This window comes from Salvelinus sp. IW2-2015, linkage group LG26, assembly GCF_002910315.2.
Source record: "Salvelinus sp. IW2-2015 linkage group LG26, ASM291031v2, whole genome shotgun sequence".
In the NCBI taxonomy this organism is placed as follows: domain Eukaryota; kingdom Metazoa; phylum Chordata; class Actinopteri; order Salmoniformes; family Salmonidae; genus Salvelinus; species Salvelinus sp. IW2-2015.
The window spans coordinates 38,347,818-38,364,695 of NC_036866.1; the positions used below are offsets into that span (position 1 = coordinate 38,347,818).

A 16,878-nucleotide genomic window follows, 5' to 3' on the forward strand; every position below is an offset into this window, starting at 1 on the left:
GGATGTAAACAAATTTGTGCATTTGAGAGAATGCATATGCGTATGGAAAATTTCTGGTATCTTTAATTTCAGCTCATGAAACATGGGACCAAAACTTTACATGTTGCGTTTATATTTTTGTTCAGTGTACAATGAGTGTACAAAGCATTAGAAACACCTTCTTAATATTGCGTTGCGCTCCCTTTTGCACTCAGAATAGCCTCAATTCGTCGGCAATGGACTCTACGAGGTGTCGAAAGCGTTCCACAGGGATGCTGGCCAATGTTGACTCCAATGCGTCCCACATTTGTGTCAAGTTGGCTGGATGTCCTTTGGGTGGTGGACCAATCTTGATACACACGGGAAACTGTTGAGCGTGAAAAACCCAACAGCGTTGCAGTTCTTGACACACTCAAACAGGCCCGCCTGGCACATACTACCATCCCCCGTTCAAAGGCACATAAACATTCACCCTCTGAATGCCACACATACACAATCCATGTCTCAATTGTCTCAAGGCTTAAAAATCCTTCTTTAACCTGTCTCCTTCCCTTCATCTACACTGATTAAAGTGGATTTAACAAGTGACATCAATAAGGGATCACAGCTTTCACCTGGATTCACCTGGTCAGTCTATGTCATGGAAAGCCCATGTTAATGTTTTGTACACTCAGTGTATATAGAAGCAGAGACTGATAAGAGCAAAGAGCCGCACCGGTTAACAGTGAATCAATAATGATGAGCAGCCTGAGAGGAACGCAGTGATGTCAGTACATTGCAACACAGAAATGGGAACTGAGGTTAAAATAAGGTATTCAACTCAAGTTATGAACGMCTGAATTTAGATGGTGTCAATTAATCTGAAATTTGAATTTTAAGGACAGGTTTTTAACAAGTCAACTGGTTGAGCAGTGATGAGATGGGATGGGAAAGCTTCAAAATATGATTGTTAATTTTGTCAACCTTGATTGTTTTAAATAATGTACATTGACAAAGTATGAGACAAAACAAATACATATATGACTTTAAAAGTTTTAAATAACTTTAAACCAGATGCCTGTGTGGTGTCTCTGTGTATATCTTAGTTAGCACTTAATAGCCTGATCCACACTGTAGGGCCAAGCCGAGTGAAGCCAAGCTCCACTGGGCTGGCTTGGTTAGGCATCCACCATAGTTGCTGGAGCCATGCTGGAAAGGACAATGTGAAAAGAACAGTTCCTAAAGAGCACAATACGGTTCTAGTCGGCCCTATAGTGTGAACAAACCAGGAGATGTGTTCCTCCCTTCAACCCCTTCCACTCTACCCCTTATACAGTTGAAGTCGGAAGTTTACATACACTTAGGTTCGAGTCATTTAAACTCGTTTTTCAACCACTCCACACATTTCTTGTTAACAAACTATAGTTTTGGCAAGTCGGTTAGGACATCTACTTTGTGCATGACACAAGTCATTTTTCCAACAATTGTTTACAGACAGATTATTTCACTTATAATTCACTGTAATCACAATCCAGTGGCAGAAGTTTACATACACTAAGTTGACTGTGCTTTTAAACTGCTTGGAAATTTCCAGAAAATTATTTCATGGCTTTAGAAGCTTCTGATAGGCTAATTGACATAATTTGAGTCAATTGGAGGTGTAGCTGTGGATGTATTTCAAGGCCTACCTTCAAACTCAGTGCCTCTTTGCTTACATCATGGGAAATCAAAAGAACAGCCAAGACCTCAGAAAAAAAAATTGTAGACCTCCATAAGTCTGGTTCATCCTTGGGAGCAATTTCCAAACGCCTGAAGGTACCACGTTCATCTGTACAAACAATAGTACGCAAGTATAAACACAATGGACCACGCAGCCGTCATACGCTCAGGAAAGAGACGTGTTCTGTCTCTTAGAGATGAACGTACTTTGGTGCGAAAAGTGCAAATCAATCCCAGAACAACAGCAAATTACCTTGTGAAGATGCTGGAGGACACATGTACAAAGTATCTATATCCACAGTAAAATGAGTCCTATTCGACATAACCTGAAAGGCCGCTCAGCAAGGAAGAAGCCAATGCTCCAAAACCGCCATAAAAAAGCCAGACTACAATTTGAAACTGCACATGGGGAAAAGATTGTACTTTTCGGGAAATGTCCTCTGGTCTGATGAAACAAAAATAGAACTGTTTGGCCATAATGACCATCGTTATGGAGGAAAAAGGGGGAGGCTTGCAAGCCGAAGAACACCATCCCAACTGTGAAGCACAGGGGTGGCAGCATTATGTGTGGGGGTGCTTTGCTGCAGGAGGGACTGGTGCACTTCACAAAATAAATGGCATCATGAGGGAGGAAAATTATGTGGATATATTGAAGCAACATCTCAAGACATCAGTCAGGAAGTTAAAGCTTGGTCGCAAATGGCTCTTCCAAATAGACAATGACCCCAAACATACTTCCAAAGTTTTGGCAAAATGGCTTAAGGACAACAAAGTCAAGGTATTGGAGTGGCCATCACAAAGCCCTGACCTCAATCCCATAGAAAATTTGTGGGCAGAACTGAAAAAGCGTGTGCGAGCAAGGATGCCTACAAACCTGACTCAGTTACACCAGCTCTGTCAGGAAGAATGGGACAAAATTCACCCAACTTATTGTGGAAAGCTTTTGGAAGGCTCCCTGAAACGTTTGACCCAAGTTAAACAATTTAAAGGCAATGCTACCAAATACTATTGAGTGTATGTAAACTTCTGACCCACTGGGAATGTGATGAAAGAAATAAAAGCTGAAATAAATCATTCTCTCTACTATTATTCTGACATTTCACATTCTTAAAATAAAGTGGTGATCCTAACTGACATCAAACAGAGCGTTTTTACTCTGCTTAAATGTCAGGAATTGTGAAAAACTGAGTTTAAATGTATTTGGCTAAGGTGTATGTAAACTTCCGACTTCAACTGTATGAGGACCCCATGGCTGACCACCAGCGCATGGGCAGGGATGTCTCTGATCCCATCGTCCGGCTTGCCTGCGAGAGCCCCCTCTGTCTGAGGAATCCCTGTCTCCTMCTGTCCTGGTCAGCAGTGGTCAGCCACCATGCGCTGGAACAGGTGCTCCAGAAACTCTTCGATCCGTGTCTTTATCTAACACAGAACAAAGCACTCTTATTCACAACACAGACTCATCCTTCCCGTTTTTCTCCTACACCCACACAACAGACTGGTTGACACCGGTTCCATCCTGATTGAGGGGCCTACAACATGTCCTGGGTGGTTAGAGAGATACTGAGATCACATACCATGGCAGATCTGCATCATCATCTGGACAATGTGTCACGTAAACTAGCTGTTGGATCACACTGACACTGGACTTATGACCTGCAAGCTAAGTCCTAATTGGTAAGTCTTAGCAAAATGTAAGTTCTTGGTCTCATTAGAACCTGTTATGCAAAACATTTATTTGGCATATTCATTGTCAAGAATGGATTACCCTGTAATGCATGCCAAAGGTGCCATCTAGTGTTGATAAAATGTATTGCCTCTGGGCTCCAATCAGGAGGAGTATATAGAGAGCGAGAGAGTGAGAAAGAGGCAGACAGACACGCTCCCTTAGGATCCCCAGAATGACTTACGTGTTCTATAGTCTCTCTCCCTGYAGGACGGAAGTTCAGCCACGACAGAACAGCTGCTGTAGCCATGTACTTCATGTTCACCACCACACACACACTCTGATATATAGTTAATAAGAACAGCATATATGGAAATTAGATATTGACAACCTAGAGCCCAGAGAAAGGGTACTCGCCCTCTCTTTAAGTGATGGGTCACAATTTCTTGGCCAGAGCAACAACTGTTGTGTTTCAAAATCGCTCTGTAACAAAAGGGATAAAACAACCATTCACATACATCTTTCTAAGGAGAGATTGTTTCAATAATACACAATCAAATAAAACCTGTGGAGCATCCCAACACATAATACTGGTGTCAAAAGTGTATTATAAAAGATGACATGATCTCTGTGACATCGTCACCACTCACCTGGCGGGCACGGGCCATACTGACAAACATGTTGGTGAACTCAACTTCTTTGAGGTACTTTCCTGTAGCCTCTGCCTGCTGCATCCCTAGTCTGAAAGACACGAGTCTATCGCCTGGCCTGGGGGATTGGGAAATTCCCAGGATTGGAGTGACACTGTAAACCTCACAGTGTCAGTGATATGCCATTGAAACATGACATCTAGGAAATCTATTGGGATTATCTGTTCCTAAACTTCTACGTTGTGCTGTTTGACACATTTTATCCAAGGCTCTCTAATGTATCCAAAACGGTATGAAAACAGTAGCACCAGATGTACTTTTATAGTAAATTACACCTTGTAGAAGGTATTTTCTATTCCATTATGTTTCACCACTGGGGGAAAAAATGATCTATAAGCATGTAATAAGACAATATACCATAGAATACAATTCAATACAGAAGACACGATCTAATGAGAAATACATCAAAACGCATGGCTTAGTTTAGTAGGGTATTTATCCAGTCATATTGTATTACTATTGAAGCAATGATCTTATCCATAGACTCTATCCATAGACTGTTCTCTCTGCTTGTGCACGGCAAGCGGTACKAGTGCATCAAGTCTGACACCAACAGGCTCCCGAACAGCTTCTATCCCCAAGCCATAAGACTTGCTAAATAGCTAACTAAATCGATTACAAAATGGCTACAGACTATCTGATTTGACCCTTGTATTTATTTTTTACACTGTCTCTATSCACACTCACAGGGCCCTACACACACAAACACTCACACATATAATATGCACTTACATTTATTCTGACTCTACACGCACACCCACTCACATACAATCATCATATACTCTGCTGCTACTATTTATTATAAATCCTGATGCCTAGTCACCTTACCCCTTACATATCTACTTCTATCACTCCAGTATCCCTGCACATTGTAAATATGGTACTGGAACTGACTGACCCTGAATATAGTATGCTTACTTACTTTCTCGTGTTCTTCTTATTTCTTATTTCTCGTGTGTTTAATTTCTACCTTGTTATTTTTAGTATTACATTATTGATTATTTCATTGTTGGATTTAGCGCTTGCAAGAAAGGCAATTGTGCACGTGACATTACAACGTGAAACTTGAAATTGGACTTCTGTAACTCCTTGACATTTTCTGAGAAGCAGGGCTAAACATTCGTACTCAGTTTGACCTTTTATCTGGACGTGCACTCCAGTCATTGGAGACTGGAGAAATGCGKCACCAGCTCAGTACAGAGCGTTTGTTGCGGTGGCGTGCACTGATTGTAGCATGTAAACCGTTCAAATTCTAAAATGTACAGCATTATGATAACCATTCACCCATTTTTGTCGACTTGACGTGTACCTTGTCAATACCCGAGGGCTATTTGCCATTCACTGTAGTCAACAGTAGCAGCCTATGCAAATGTCAACTGACACTGAATAGTAATGAAGTGACCGAAGTATCTTCTGAATAATTCCCATTTACTGTTGGACTATCGTTATGGCAAAGGTAAAATAAGCATTAAGGTAGTTGATGCACTTGAAATTAGTTATTGAAGTGTAGCTAGCTCTCTTCCAAAACCACCCACAAAACACAGCATGCACGTCACACGTGGTTAGTGCTATCTGGGATAATTTGGACGACCCCACCCTTAACCTTAATTAAAACCTACCCTAACCATAACCCCTTTTAAACATCAACTTCTACGGGATAGGGACGTCCCAATGATTCGGTATAGTAAGGACKCCACCCTCAGCGGGCTCGGGAATAGAAAAAATATGGTTTTCAGGGGAAATGGAAAGAGAGGGTCTTCCCGCTTTTGGACATTAACAAGGTGACAGCGGAGAGGGAGAGGCGAAYAGAGAGGGTATACTCCGCCCAAAATCTGTCCACGAAAATAATATCACAAAGACAGGAATTTTTGTATGGTCAATGAGTGTCAAATTTGGTCAACAACATTTTTTATTGCTAATTTGCTATGTGAGGGTTATTTGATCGAATTTAAGTTTTGTAATGATTAGGTTGTTACAAATGCACTGATATAAGCAGGGGTGAAAGTAGGTTTTATTTCTTCCAGGTATAGGACCTGCGCCACATTTTTCTATGGACCTGATCATAGAATTACATACAGTACCAGTCAAAAGTTTGGACACACCAACTCATTCAAGGGTMTTTCTTTATTTTTACTATTTACTACATCGTAGAATAATAGTGAAGACAACAAAACTATGAAATAACAAATATGGAATTTGTTATTTTATTTAACTAGGCAAGTCAGTTAAGAACAAATTCTTATTTACAATGACCCACACCGGCCAAACCCTAACCAGGACGAAGTTGGGCCAATTGTGCTTCACCCTATGGGACTCCTGATCAAGGCTGGATCATGTAGTAACCAAAAAAGTGGTCAGCATATGGGGGAACTCCTTCAAGACTGTTGGAAAAGCATTCCAGGTGACTACCTCATGAAGCTGGTTGAGAGAATGCCAAGAGTGTGCAAAGCTGTCATCAAGGCAAAGYGTGGCTATTTGAAGAATCTCAAATATAAAACCTATTTTGATTTGTTTAACACTTTTTGTTACTACATGATTATGTGTGTTATTTCATAGTTTTGATGTCATCACATTATTCTACAATGTAGAAAATAGTAAAAATAAAGAAAAACCCTTCAATGAGTAGGTGTATCCAAACTTTTGACTGGTACTGTATATACTGAATACAAATATAAACGCAACATGTAAAGTGTTGGTCCCATGTTTCATGAGCTGAAATAAGAGATACCAGAAATGTTCCATATGAACAAAAAGGTTATTTCTCTCAAATGTTGTGAACAAATTTGTTTACATCCCTGTTAGTGAGTATTTCTCCTTTGCCAAGACAGTCCATCCACCTGACAGGTGTGGCATATCAAGAAGCTGATTAAGCAGCGTTACACAGCATTCCACAGGTGCACCTTGTGCTGGGGGAAATAAAAGGCCACTCTAAAATGTGCAGATTTGTCACACAACACAATGCCATAGATGTCTCAAGTTTTAAGGGATGGTGCAATTGGTATGCTGACTGCAGGAATGTCCACCAGAGCTGTTGCTAGAGAATTTAATGTTAATTTCTATACCATAAGCTGCATCCAACGTTGTTTTAGAGAATTTGGCAGTACGCCCAACTGGCTTGACAACCGCAGACCACGTGTAACCACGCCAGCCCAGGATGACCAGATCCGGCTTCTTCACCTGTGGGATCATCTGAGACCAGCCACCTGGACAGCTGATGAAACTGTAGATTTGCACAACCGAAGAATTTATGTACAAACTGTCAGAAACCGCTTCAGGGAAGCTCATCTGCCTGCTCTTCGTCCTCACCAGGGTCTTGACTTGACTGTATTCCGGCGTGGTAACCGACTTCAGTGACCAAGAGATGCATTTCTGTATTCCCAGTCATGTGAAATCCATAGATTATGGCCTAATGAATTTATTTAAATTGAGTGATTTTCTTTTATGAACTGTAACTCAGTAAAATCATAGAATTTTGTTGCATGTTGCATTTATATCTTCTTTTTCAATGTAGAATCCCTATTAATTCAATAGCAACTGTGAGCCTAGTCCTAAAGATTTGTCATTTACATTTTAAAATAAATGAGCTTTTATTGTGGCATTAACACAACCAATCATGATGTTGTCAAAAAATCACTTCAAAGGGCTCCTTTACTAGGCTTTCTGCGCAAGTTCATCCACTAGCAACATCTTTCTAGCCTCCAAGCAGTGATGAATGGAAAGTGACATCTGTTACACAAAACACCATAAAGAGAAACGGCATTTGGCCATTGTCAGTTGGTCAAAATGTATGCGTCCACTGCTGTCCACGTGCGTCTCTGTGTCGACCACTCATCTCTGCCTTGGCAAAAATCATGTTATCCTCGAACCACATGACATTTTGGAGTATAGGCTATACCACGCGTTCTCAAGTCCATTCCCTCATTTTTCATGCCTTGGACATACGTAATGATAAATAATAGTGTAATAGCCTACATTTTTCTTGACATTTATTTGTATTATTGTGATAGGCTCATGTATTTTTTWAATTTATTTTTTAATCCTTTTAATTTGTTGTTCAATTTGTTGTTGTTGTGTACTTTTAACCCTTTTTCTCCCAAATTTTCATGATATCCAATTGGTAGTCTTGTCCCATCTATCTATTTATTTTTATTGGTTATTTGGTTATTTTGTAAGGCTCTGTACCTGAGAATACAGCTTTACTTTCACCGCTGGATATAAGTGGACACACGTGGCATTTCGTCAAAAACCGCGCGTGACTGTTGTTCACACGCGTATCTTCCCTTTCATTGGCTAGAAGGGTCCCACCTGGTCTCGCCTCCTCCCGCCTGCCTTCCATCTTTGAGGACATGTATTTCAATTGTTAGAGCGGACACTCGACCATCTTGTCAATATGATAAAACATCTTTGTCAACACTACATTTTAACTCCTCCTGCACATTTACTGGATTGGTTGAACAGTGCAGAAGAGAACCTCCTGACAAGTTTTTTTTCTCGTCAGGACCAGAAAGAAAGGAACACAGCTCAGGCGATTTCTTTCACGCCTGTTACTTTAGGGTAGTGTCTACGGGGAATGCACTCTGCAGTCGAGGAAATTAATAAAAAGTGTGAGATAGAATTGTATAAATTGTATTTAATTTCAAATGAAGTAAAACTAATTTGTATGTACATTATGTATATTATTTTAAAAATCCATGAGTAATGTAGCCAACATCATTTATTATTTTCTTTCTAACAGTTTGTAATATAAAGGTCCTCAGAGACTTTATGAGTGAGAGAAGATTTTATAAGTGAAAGAATAAAACAATTTGTCATAACCATAAAAAGAGCAGAGACAATATATTTAATTCATGGTGAGTTTATTGATTGTACAGCATGCCTTGACCCTTAACACTTGAAGGGATCCTTTCAGACAGACCAATAAAGAGCTGATTAATCATAAACAGAAGTTATCAATACTGAATTCAACGCTAACTTCGAAACCAACTTATTCACTTACTAGGCCTACATGATCCAGTCCCCCTAAAAAACAGCCCAACAAGAAGCTGCATAAGAGTGCCTTAGGGCCCCAGAGTCAGAGGACAAACTCAGACAGACACCAATCTCCCACTTGCCTGAAACCTGACTGATTAGTGTGTTAACACTTCAGAGGACGTCATACAGGGGAAGCAACAGAAATAAACACATTCTTAATAGCAAGTTTTGGTTGGTATTCAAGGGGGTCTGTCTTCTTAACTTTTGTTTTAATTCTTTTTTTTTGCCCTTCACCAGACTGCAGAATCATCAGTCGCCCCACAATCTCAGCTCCACTCTACTTAACATCTCTCCAGTCCTCTTGGTTTCATGACTACAGCAACCTCTAGTGTTCACCTCACTTTATGTACACAATCACATCCTACAATCTGCTCCACTAACCATAATAACGTACAAAAAGAAAACAGAAATTAGAATAACATTGGACTGGTATGGTGTCACACTCTTTAAAGCAGAAGTTTATTGAACAGAGGTTGTGCAACAGACATTTCTGAGGTACATTATGTAACTTCTAGTGGARGGGGGACAACTAAAGGGAAATCCATGCTGTTGAAACACACTTCCTCATGTCAGATGCAGTATGTGGTGAGCTTTTTGATTMATTGGTTTAGCCATTTTGTATTYGTTTTCCAGACAATAGGACCACCTGGAACACACAGGTCAACTAAGCTCATCAAATCAGGCTTAGGAACCAAAATCCATTGACATTAATTGAAACAAACCATGTAATTAATCATCAATGATATTTGAGACATTTTCACATTTGTCTTTGCAATGAATGTCACATGAGTCTCACAATTAGCACCACCATCAACTTAAACTGACCAAGGAAGTGTTGACTTGTTGTTGTGCACCCTCCACTAGGGTTTACGTCCAGGTGGGAGCCTTGCATGCTTGCCACTCAACACGGTCAGTACATTTCACAACAGACAAAACTACTGTGCTTTCTACTGTACTGTTACCCTTCCCAGGCTCCCTAAAAACTGTAGTTGTGAGGTATTCAGATATTCTTTTTTTGTCCAGTAAACCTGAGGTATAGAGATACCGCAATGTGACTGAGAAAGTAGAGCAAAACAGATAAAAAGGAAAGGAAACATGCTATCTAAGCAAACTGTACAAAGAACATTTCCAGTCGAATACTCATGTCATGTTCTTCTATTACCATCTACTTCAGTATTCTGAATGTATCTCTTAAGCAGTAAAATAATTATATTATAATACAAATGTTTATAAAATAGCAGCACACTCAAGTGACACATCACAACTAAGTAATGTAATTTTTTTTTGTATATAAGAATGAAACAAAATCATAGCTTTTAGCAGCGCAAAAAGACAATAATAATAACTCAATAAAAATATTGACACTGATGTCTTCATACCTCCTCCATCTCTCTTCACTTTGGAATACAGTATCTAACCCCTTACAAACACTCTACAAACTTTTTGGGGGGTCTGGACACCCCATAAAATAAAACAAAACACAAATTGAAGGGGGTCTAAATACAAATTCAAACCTAACACAGTCAACTACTTTGTAAAAACAAACCAATCATAATCTATGCTCAGAATAGAGCTTGCAGGGGGAAAAAAGGGCAGACATCCATGACAATGATGAACAGGGGCTAGTTTTGGTGAGAGGTTGAAGATGGCCTTGTTTATAAGATTGTTTTCTAGAAAACGTTTTCCTGAAAAACATTTATTTTGAGTAGCCTGCTAAAACACTGAATCCTCATTTTCCCCTCATACCTACCACACATGCAAACACAAACAAACGTACACACACACACACACACACAAAAAAACACACAAAAACCTTGATACACCTTTAAATGTAGCAATGAGAATATTGCGTGATCAAGGCTGCCTTGTGCTGGCGATGTACCCTGTGTCAGTCTTGGAAGTGAATTAGTCTAATTCTGATGTCTGGGTGACTGATCAAACCCCATGGCAATGAAGTGACTGAAGCAGCAAATCTCACTGGACGAGAGGGGTACACGCAGAGATAGAACTTTCATAGAGTTTTATCACTACGGGTTCACAGACATCAGTCAGGCCTGCACAGCCTCGGGGACAGCACAACCACACAGGGGTATCACCGAAGACAACAGGCTTTACTAGCAAAACCATCAATAAGGTATAGCTTTGAACATAGAACAGCTTCATCTTTTTGAAAGAAAACCTAATTTGCCCTCAGAACACCAAATGTTCTATGATAACGTTTTCTGTATAGTTCCCACCCATGTGACTTTTTGTTGTTGTGAAGCAGATCAAATAGAAAATTCAAGTAGAACAAATATTTTAGAATGTGATAACTTTTKAAATAAAAACATAATCATTAACCTTGTCTGTAGCCTTTCTTTTTATTTTTTTTTAAAATTAGCATTGGCATTAGTTATTTGTTAAAACACACGAAAAATGGTCAGACGCCCCTTTCACCTTGCACTTTTCTTTATTTCGGAATGTTTTTAGATCGGAATGTGCTCATGTCATAAGGTGTTAGGCATTATTTTGACACTTGCTTGCCAAGTGGGTACATCTGAATGTGGGAAACCAGCCCTACAAAGTAAAAGCTAACAAGAAAACAGAAAGCATCCATAGATCCCCACACCGTAACCATTTCATTTGTCCATTGGGGAGCGTGTTTTCAAAGTGCTTTGCTGTTGAAATCACAGGCGCGTTGAAATAACTCTATGAGGGACTACAGATGCATTGATCACAAATCTTCCCCTGCTCCAATACATTTTTCTCTCCTCTATTGAACCCAGAAAGTTCATTCTCAAATAATGAGTCTGGTTTTGATCCTAATATGCCACCCGTGGCCTCAGTCTGCCCAAAACGCAGAAATCAGATAGATGTCATATGAGGCTTTTAGGCTCCTCTCCTGTATCTTCCAGCAACTCCACTACATCTCCTTCCTCTACACAGCAGCACGCTTCTGCACTGCAACAAACCCTTTCTTTCCATCTATACCTGTCCACCCCCCAAACCCCCTACAACCACCACAGACCACAGGCCTCCCCTCTCCTCTGAGATACTAATGTACCATCAAGAGGGGCACACACTCCTCCCTGCTGACGCTAAGCAGCCTGAAGCTCCTTCCCTAACACAAAAAAAAAACTCAACAACATAAAAATACAAACGCTATTTGATTGGTATGTTGGCAGTGAAAAACACAAACACCTCGAATGAAACTTCTGAAAGCAGACGGTCCATTGCCAAACTCCTCTAGACAAAAACGAGGGAACACAGCCGCCCCTCTCTCTCTCACCCACTAAGTGGACTCAGACCCCAGCTCTTTGTCGGCCGACAACGCATATTAACTTAAGGCAGTGATATAACATAGATGCCCTGCAGAGAATGAGTCTTCTGCCTGTTCCATAGTCTACCACTAGTCTAGTCTTTCCACTCAAGCGCCAAGCCATAACACTTCCACACACACACACAGTTGAGCTGATACAAAAATCTCACATCATGGCAGTTACACCCACACAGATGCACACACACACACACAGATGGCACACACCACATCACACAGCACACAGCACACACCCACAACACAGCACACCACACACACACACACACACACACACACACACACACACACACACACACAATCAGCCTGACATAAAGAGCTTATTGACGTCTATTACTCTATATTCACAAATACGTTTCTTAATAATAATAATAATAATAATGTAATTCACTATTATATACTTGGCTGTTCAATGGACCCTACTTGTCTCTTTCTTAGTACAACACTCTGCAATTCCTGCAAAGTGCTCCCCTCGTCACCAACACACAGCCAAACCATGCCACGTTGAGACCTGCCATTCACGGTCAGCGGAGCCCTTACTGGGAGATAGGAGTATCTCCGGTAGACCAACATTAACCAAAATAATTAACCAAACAAAACAGAAAAACCTTGCKCCGATTGTGATCCCATATATGCAAGCCTCGAATGGTCTCCSCAAACATTTTTGAACTCCTTATTATTAAGCTATTGTTGTCTTATTCGATATAACTTTATTATGACTATACAATCAAAAACAGAACGCAACATATAATTGGCTTGCCTTCTGTATACCTGAGGCACCATAGAGCGTCCTCATATCAATTCATAGCTTTTAAAGTATATCTATTTTATATCTAAAAATAGCTTTCCTTTCATACAATACATGGGCGCATGTTTTTATATTACAAAATAAAAAAATCTCMAAAAAAAAATTGCTAGCATTTCTTTTCAAGGGGTAGTTTGTTTTTGTCGTTTTTGTTTTTTGTTGTTTTTTTTATGTTGATTTGATGCGTATTCCGGATGCGCTGCTTCTCTTTGCAGGCTCACAAGTTGATGTCGCGAACATCCGTTGGGGTGCTGGACTGATCCAGCTCGTCCATGGRCTTACTGCTGGGGCCACGCTGTTCCTGCTGCTGCTGTTGCTGCTGCTGCCGCCCCTCGCGCAGGCTGCTCACCAAAACCCTCTCAATCTGCTCCTGACACTCCTTCAGACAGTCCTGCAACACACAACCAAACAGACATGTCCGTCAATATAGGAACCGTGCACAGTACACATGGATATGCAAATACAGTCAGATGAACATATATACACAACAATAGCTTAATAATAAGGAGTTCAAAAATGTTTGGGGAGACCACATTATTCCACAAATACAAAAAACCTTCCAAATTATAGCCAAAGCAAACATGGGAATATTTTGTAGATTACTTGATTAGCATATAGGGTCACAGCCACTTATCTGCCTGTTATTTTATAAGGTAACTTATCCTTTCCATAATACATAGCCCCAGCCCTGACAGAACAGAAGTGACACAAACCTTCAGTCTCCTGACTGTACCGTGGTGTACTGTACGGGGCCCCTGGGAACCGAGCCCATGCAGGGTTTGGATGACCGCTACCCTGCCTGCCGCCCCCACAGTCAGCTAAGGCTGAGCGGAGAAGAGGACCAGGCCAAGCATTACCTCAGCCCACTATGGCCCAGCACTGAACGCCTCCCCCATCTCCCTATTCATCCCACGCACAACACACCAGTAGCCTTGACAACGGTGAAAACACAGGTATAGGCCCCAGTGCTGAAGCTAAGCTATGTTAATTACATCCACTATCCTGTGGGAACACAAAGGTGGTGCTTTTTTAACGAGAGCCAGTCTCTGCCTGCAGGGGGCCACCTGAGAGCCAGGCAGATTGTGTTTCAGCATCAAAGAGAGCCAGCGGAACCTGAGAATCCACCAGCGAAAGCACCCTCTCAACACTCCTAAGCCCCCCGTCTGCCTGCTGTGGCCTCAAGYTTCAGCTCTCAGGTTGGAAGTATTAAAGAGGAAGACTTCTGATCTGACTATTAACATAAGATTGCCCTGTAATAACTATGCGTATGGCTTGCAGTGTATGACACTGCTGCCCTCTGGTGGTTTAAAACAGCAACGCACCCTCAGCCTTCCCTCCCCCTGTCCTCTGTTGGTCTTAAAGGCACAATATCAAATCATTGCTGYGTAATTAAGTACCTTACTATATTCGTTTTAAATTCTAATTATCAAAAAGAAGAAAAAGTAGCTTTTTAGCAAAAAACTTTCTCAAGCTAACATTTTGCTAGGACTGTCTGGCAGAAAGATTTGGAACTCTCTTTGTTATTGGTTTATTAACTAATATAGCGCTTGGTGATGTCACCAGGCAAGCCAAAACCCCACCCACGCAAAACCTGCTGATTAAAAAGGCAATGTGTCGATTGTATTTTCAAACAGGAACTATCAGGAAAAAAACACAGATCAAATGTTCTCACACTTTTACAGCGTTTAGGTTCATCAGCTGTTGTTCCGATATGATAGAAAACACAGGCAAAACTGCATTTTGACTGCACGGGGCCTTTAAGCACACAGGGGTGGCTGTGGGAAATATGACTGAGAGAGCCCCATGGCCAGAAGCTTATGGAGAGGGGAACATTCCTTTGACATTTACAGGTAATTTAAACCTGATGGGCCACCGTTTGAACCTGGTTTATATGGCTTCTGGGCCTGGGCAAGTGTTGCCTGCTGCCTTGGTCAAATGAGAACAGAGGCCTATCACATGGGAATTGCTCCTCAGGAGTTGAACATGGCTGAGTGACGAAAGGTCACCGTGTCAAAGGTCACAATGTCAGAATCTCCAGGAAAAGCCTTGAGCTAACGAACGCCACATCTATAATGCACTACTTAGGCTAGATTAACTGAGCATATTATTATGATTCTGTATTTGCGCCCAATTGAGGACAAGGCAAATTAATCAGATCAATGGGCTCAATTCATACCTAAATAACAGTTAAGACATTTCTTTGATTTTCTACCTCTAGTGACCCTGGATGGGGACAGATGTGAGAAGGCTGTGTGAGGGCTAGGGTTAGTGGGCCTAGGAGTGGAGCTGTAAGACCACTAACATGTTGAGGGGGCCTCAGGCGTCTGACCTGGAGGAAACCCGACCGTCACCCAGCATCCCCATAATCTGCTCCAGGGGTGCCCAACTTCCCACCAACATGTGCTSCATTAGTTGTAWTTTTTTTTTTTTTAAAGCACAAAACATGTTTTGTGTTTTACCGCAAGAATGCAGGCCTTTACTTCTTAAAAGACATTCCCCTCTCTGCTGCTCTTTATAGCTGCAGATTGGACCTAATGCCAAGGCCCACAGGCTTCATTTGAGAACCTTTAATGGCTTCAATGTGTGACTACTGGAAACACCAATATTGTTTTCAGATAGGTTTTTAGGTATCTAGATCCTAAGGAAGGCAGCGCTGGAAATACACTGGGAACAAAGTAGGAATTTTGTACCCAATCCTGAGTCCCCATTCCCCCACTGCCACCCCTTAATTCAAGTCTGACACCAACAGGCTCCCGAACAGCTTCTATCCCCAAGCCATAAGACTGCWAAATCACTAACAAAATGGCTAGCTGACCCTTGTATTCGATTTTTGCACTGTCTATGCCCACTCACAGGGCCCTACACACTCACGCACACTGACACACACACACACTGACACACACTGACACACACACACATTTGCACACACACACACACACACACACCACACACACAACACACACACCACAAACACACACACACACAACACACACACAACACACACACACACCACACACACACACACACACACATTTATACTGACGCTACACACACACCCATCCACTCACTATCATCATATTCGCTGCTGCTACTGTTTATCATATACCTGATGCCTAGTCACCTTACCCCTATACAGTACAGTAACCCCTACCACTCCAGTATCCCTGCACATGGGGCAGCAGGTAGCCTAGTGGTTAGAGCGCTGGACTAYTAACCGAAAGGTTGCAAGATCGAATCTCTGAGCTGACAAGGTAAAAATCTGTCGTTCTGCTCCTGGACAAGGCAGTTAACCCACTGTTCCTAGGCCGTCACTGAAAATAAGAATTTGTTCTTAACTGACTTGCCTAGTTAAATAAAGGTAAATTATATTTTTAATTGTAAATATGGTCCTGGAACTGACTGACCCTGTATATAGCATGCTTTCTTCTCATGTTCTTATTTTTATTCCTGGTGTGTTTTTGTTCTACCTTGTGTTATTTTTAGTCCTACATTGATATTGTTGACTTTATTGTTAGGTTCAGAGCTAGCAAGAAAGGTGTTTCACTGTACTTGTGCACGTTAAAACTTGAAACTGAAACAGAACTCCACCCAAAGACAGCCATATCTATAAAGATGATTTTGACAGTCAAATCAAACAGCCATGTGAGGAGGAACCACGCTGCTCGAATTATCCACAGGC

General features: G+C 41.2%; 1 protein-coding gene and 1 pseudogene across 2 annotated transcripts in view; both read right to left on the bottom strand.

The window, feature by feature from the left end:
* Positions 1-1,136: 1,136 nt before the first annotated feature.
* Positions 1,137-9,973, bottom strand: LOC139023080 (probable fructose-2,6-bisphosphatase TIGAR A; annotated as a pseudogene).
* A 3,285-nt stretch (positions 9,974-13,258) lies between these two features.
* Positions 13,259-16,878, bottom strand: part of ccnd2a (cyclin D2, a) — a 209,481-nt gene continuing 205,861 nt past the window's right edge. For both annotated transcript variants that reach the window (XM_070435262.1, XM_023972196.2), the window contains one exon: positions 13,259-13,590. In XM_070435262.1, the coding sequence (XP_070291363.1) occupies positions 13,417-13,590 (174 nt within the window). In that variant the 3' untranslated portion in view covers positions 13,259-13,416. The remainder of the gene's footprint in view (positions 13,591-16,878) is intronic.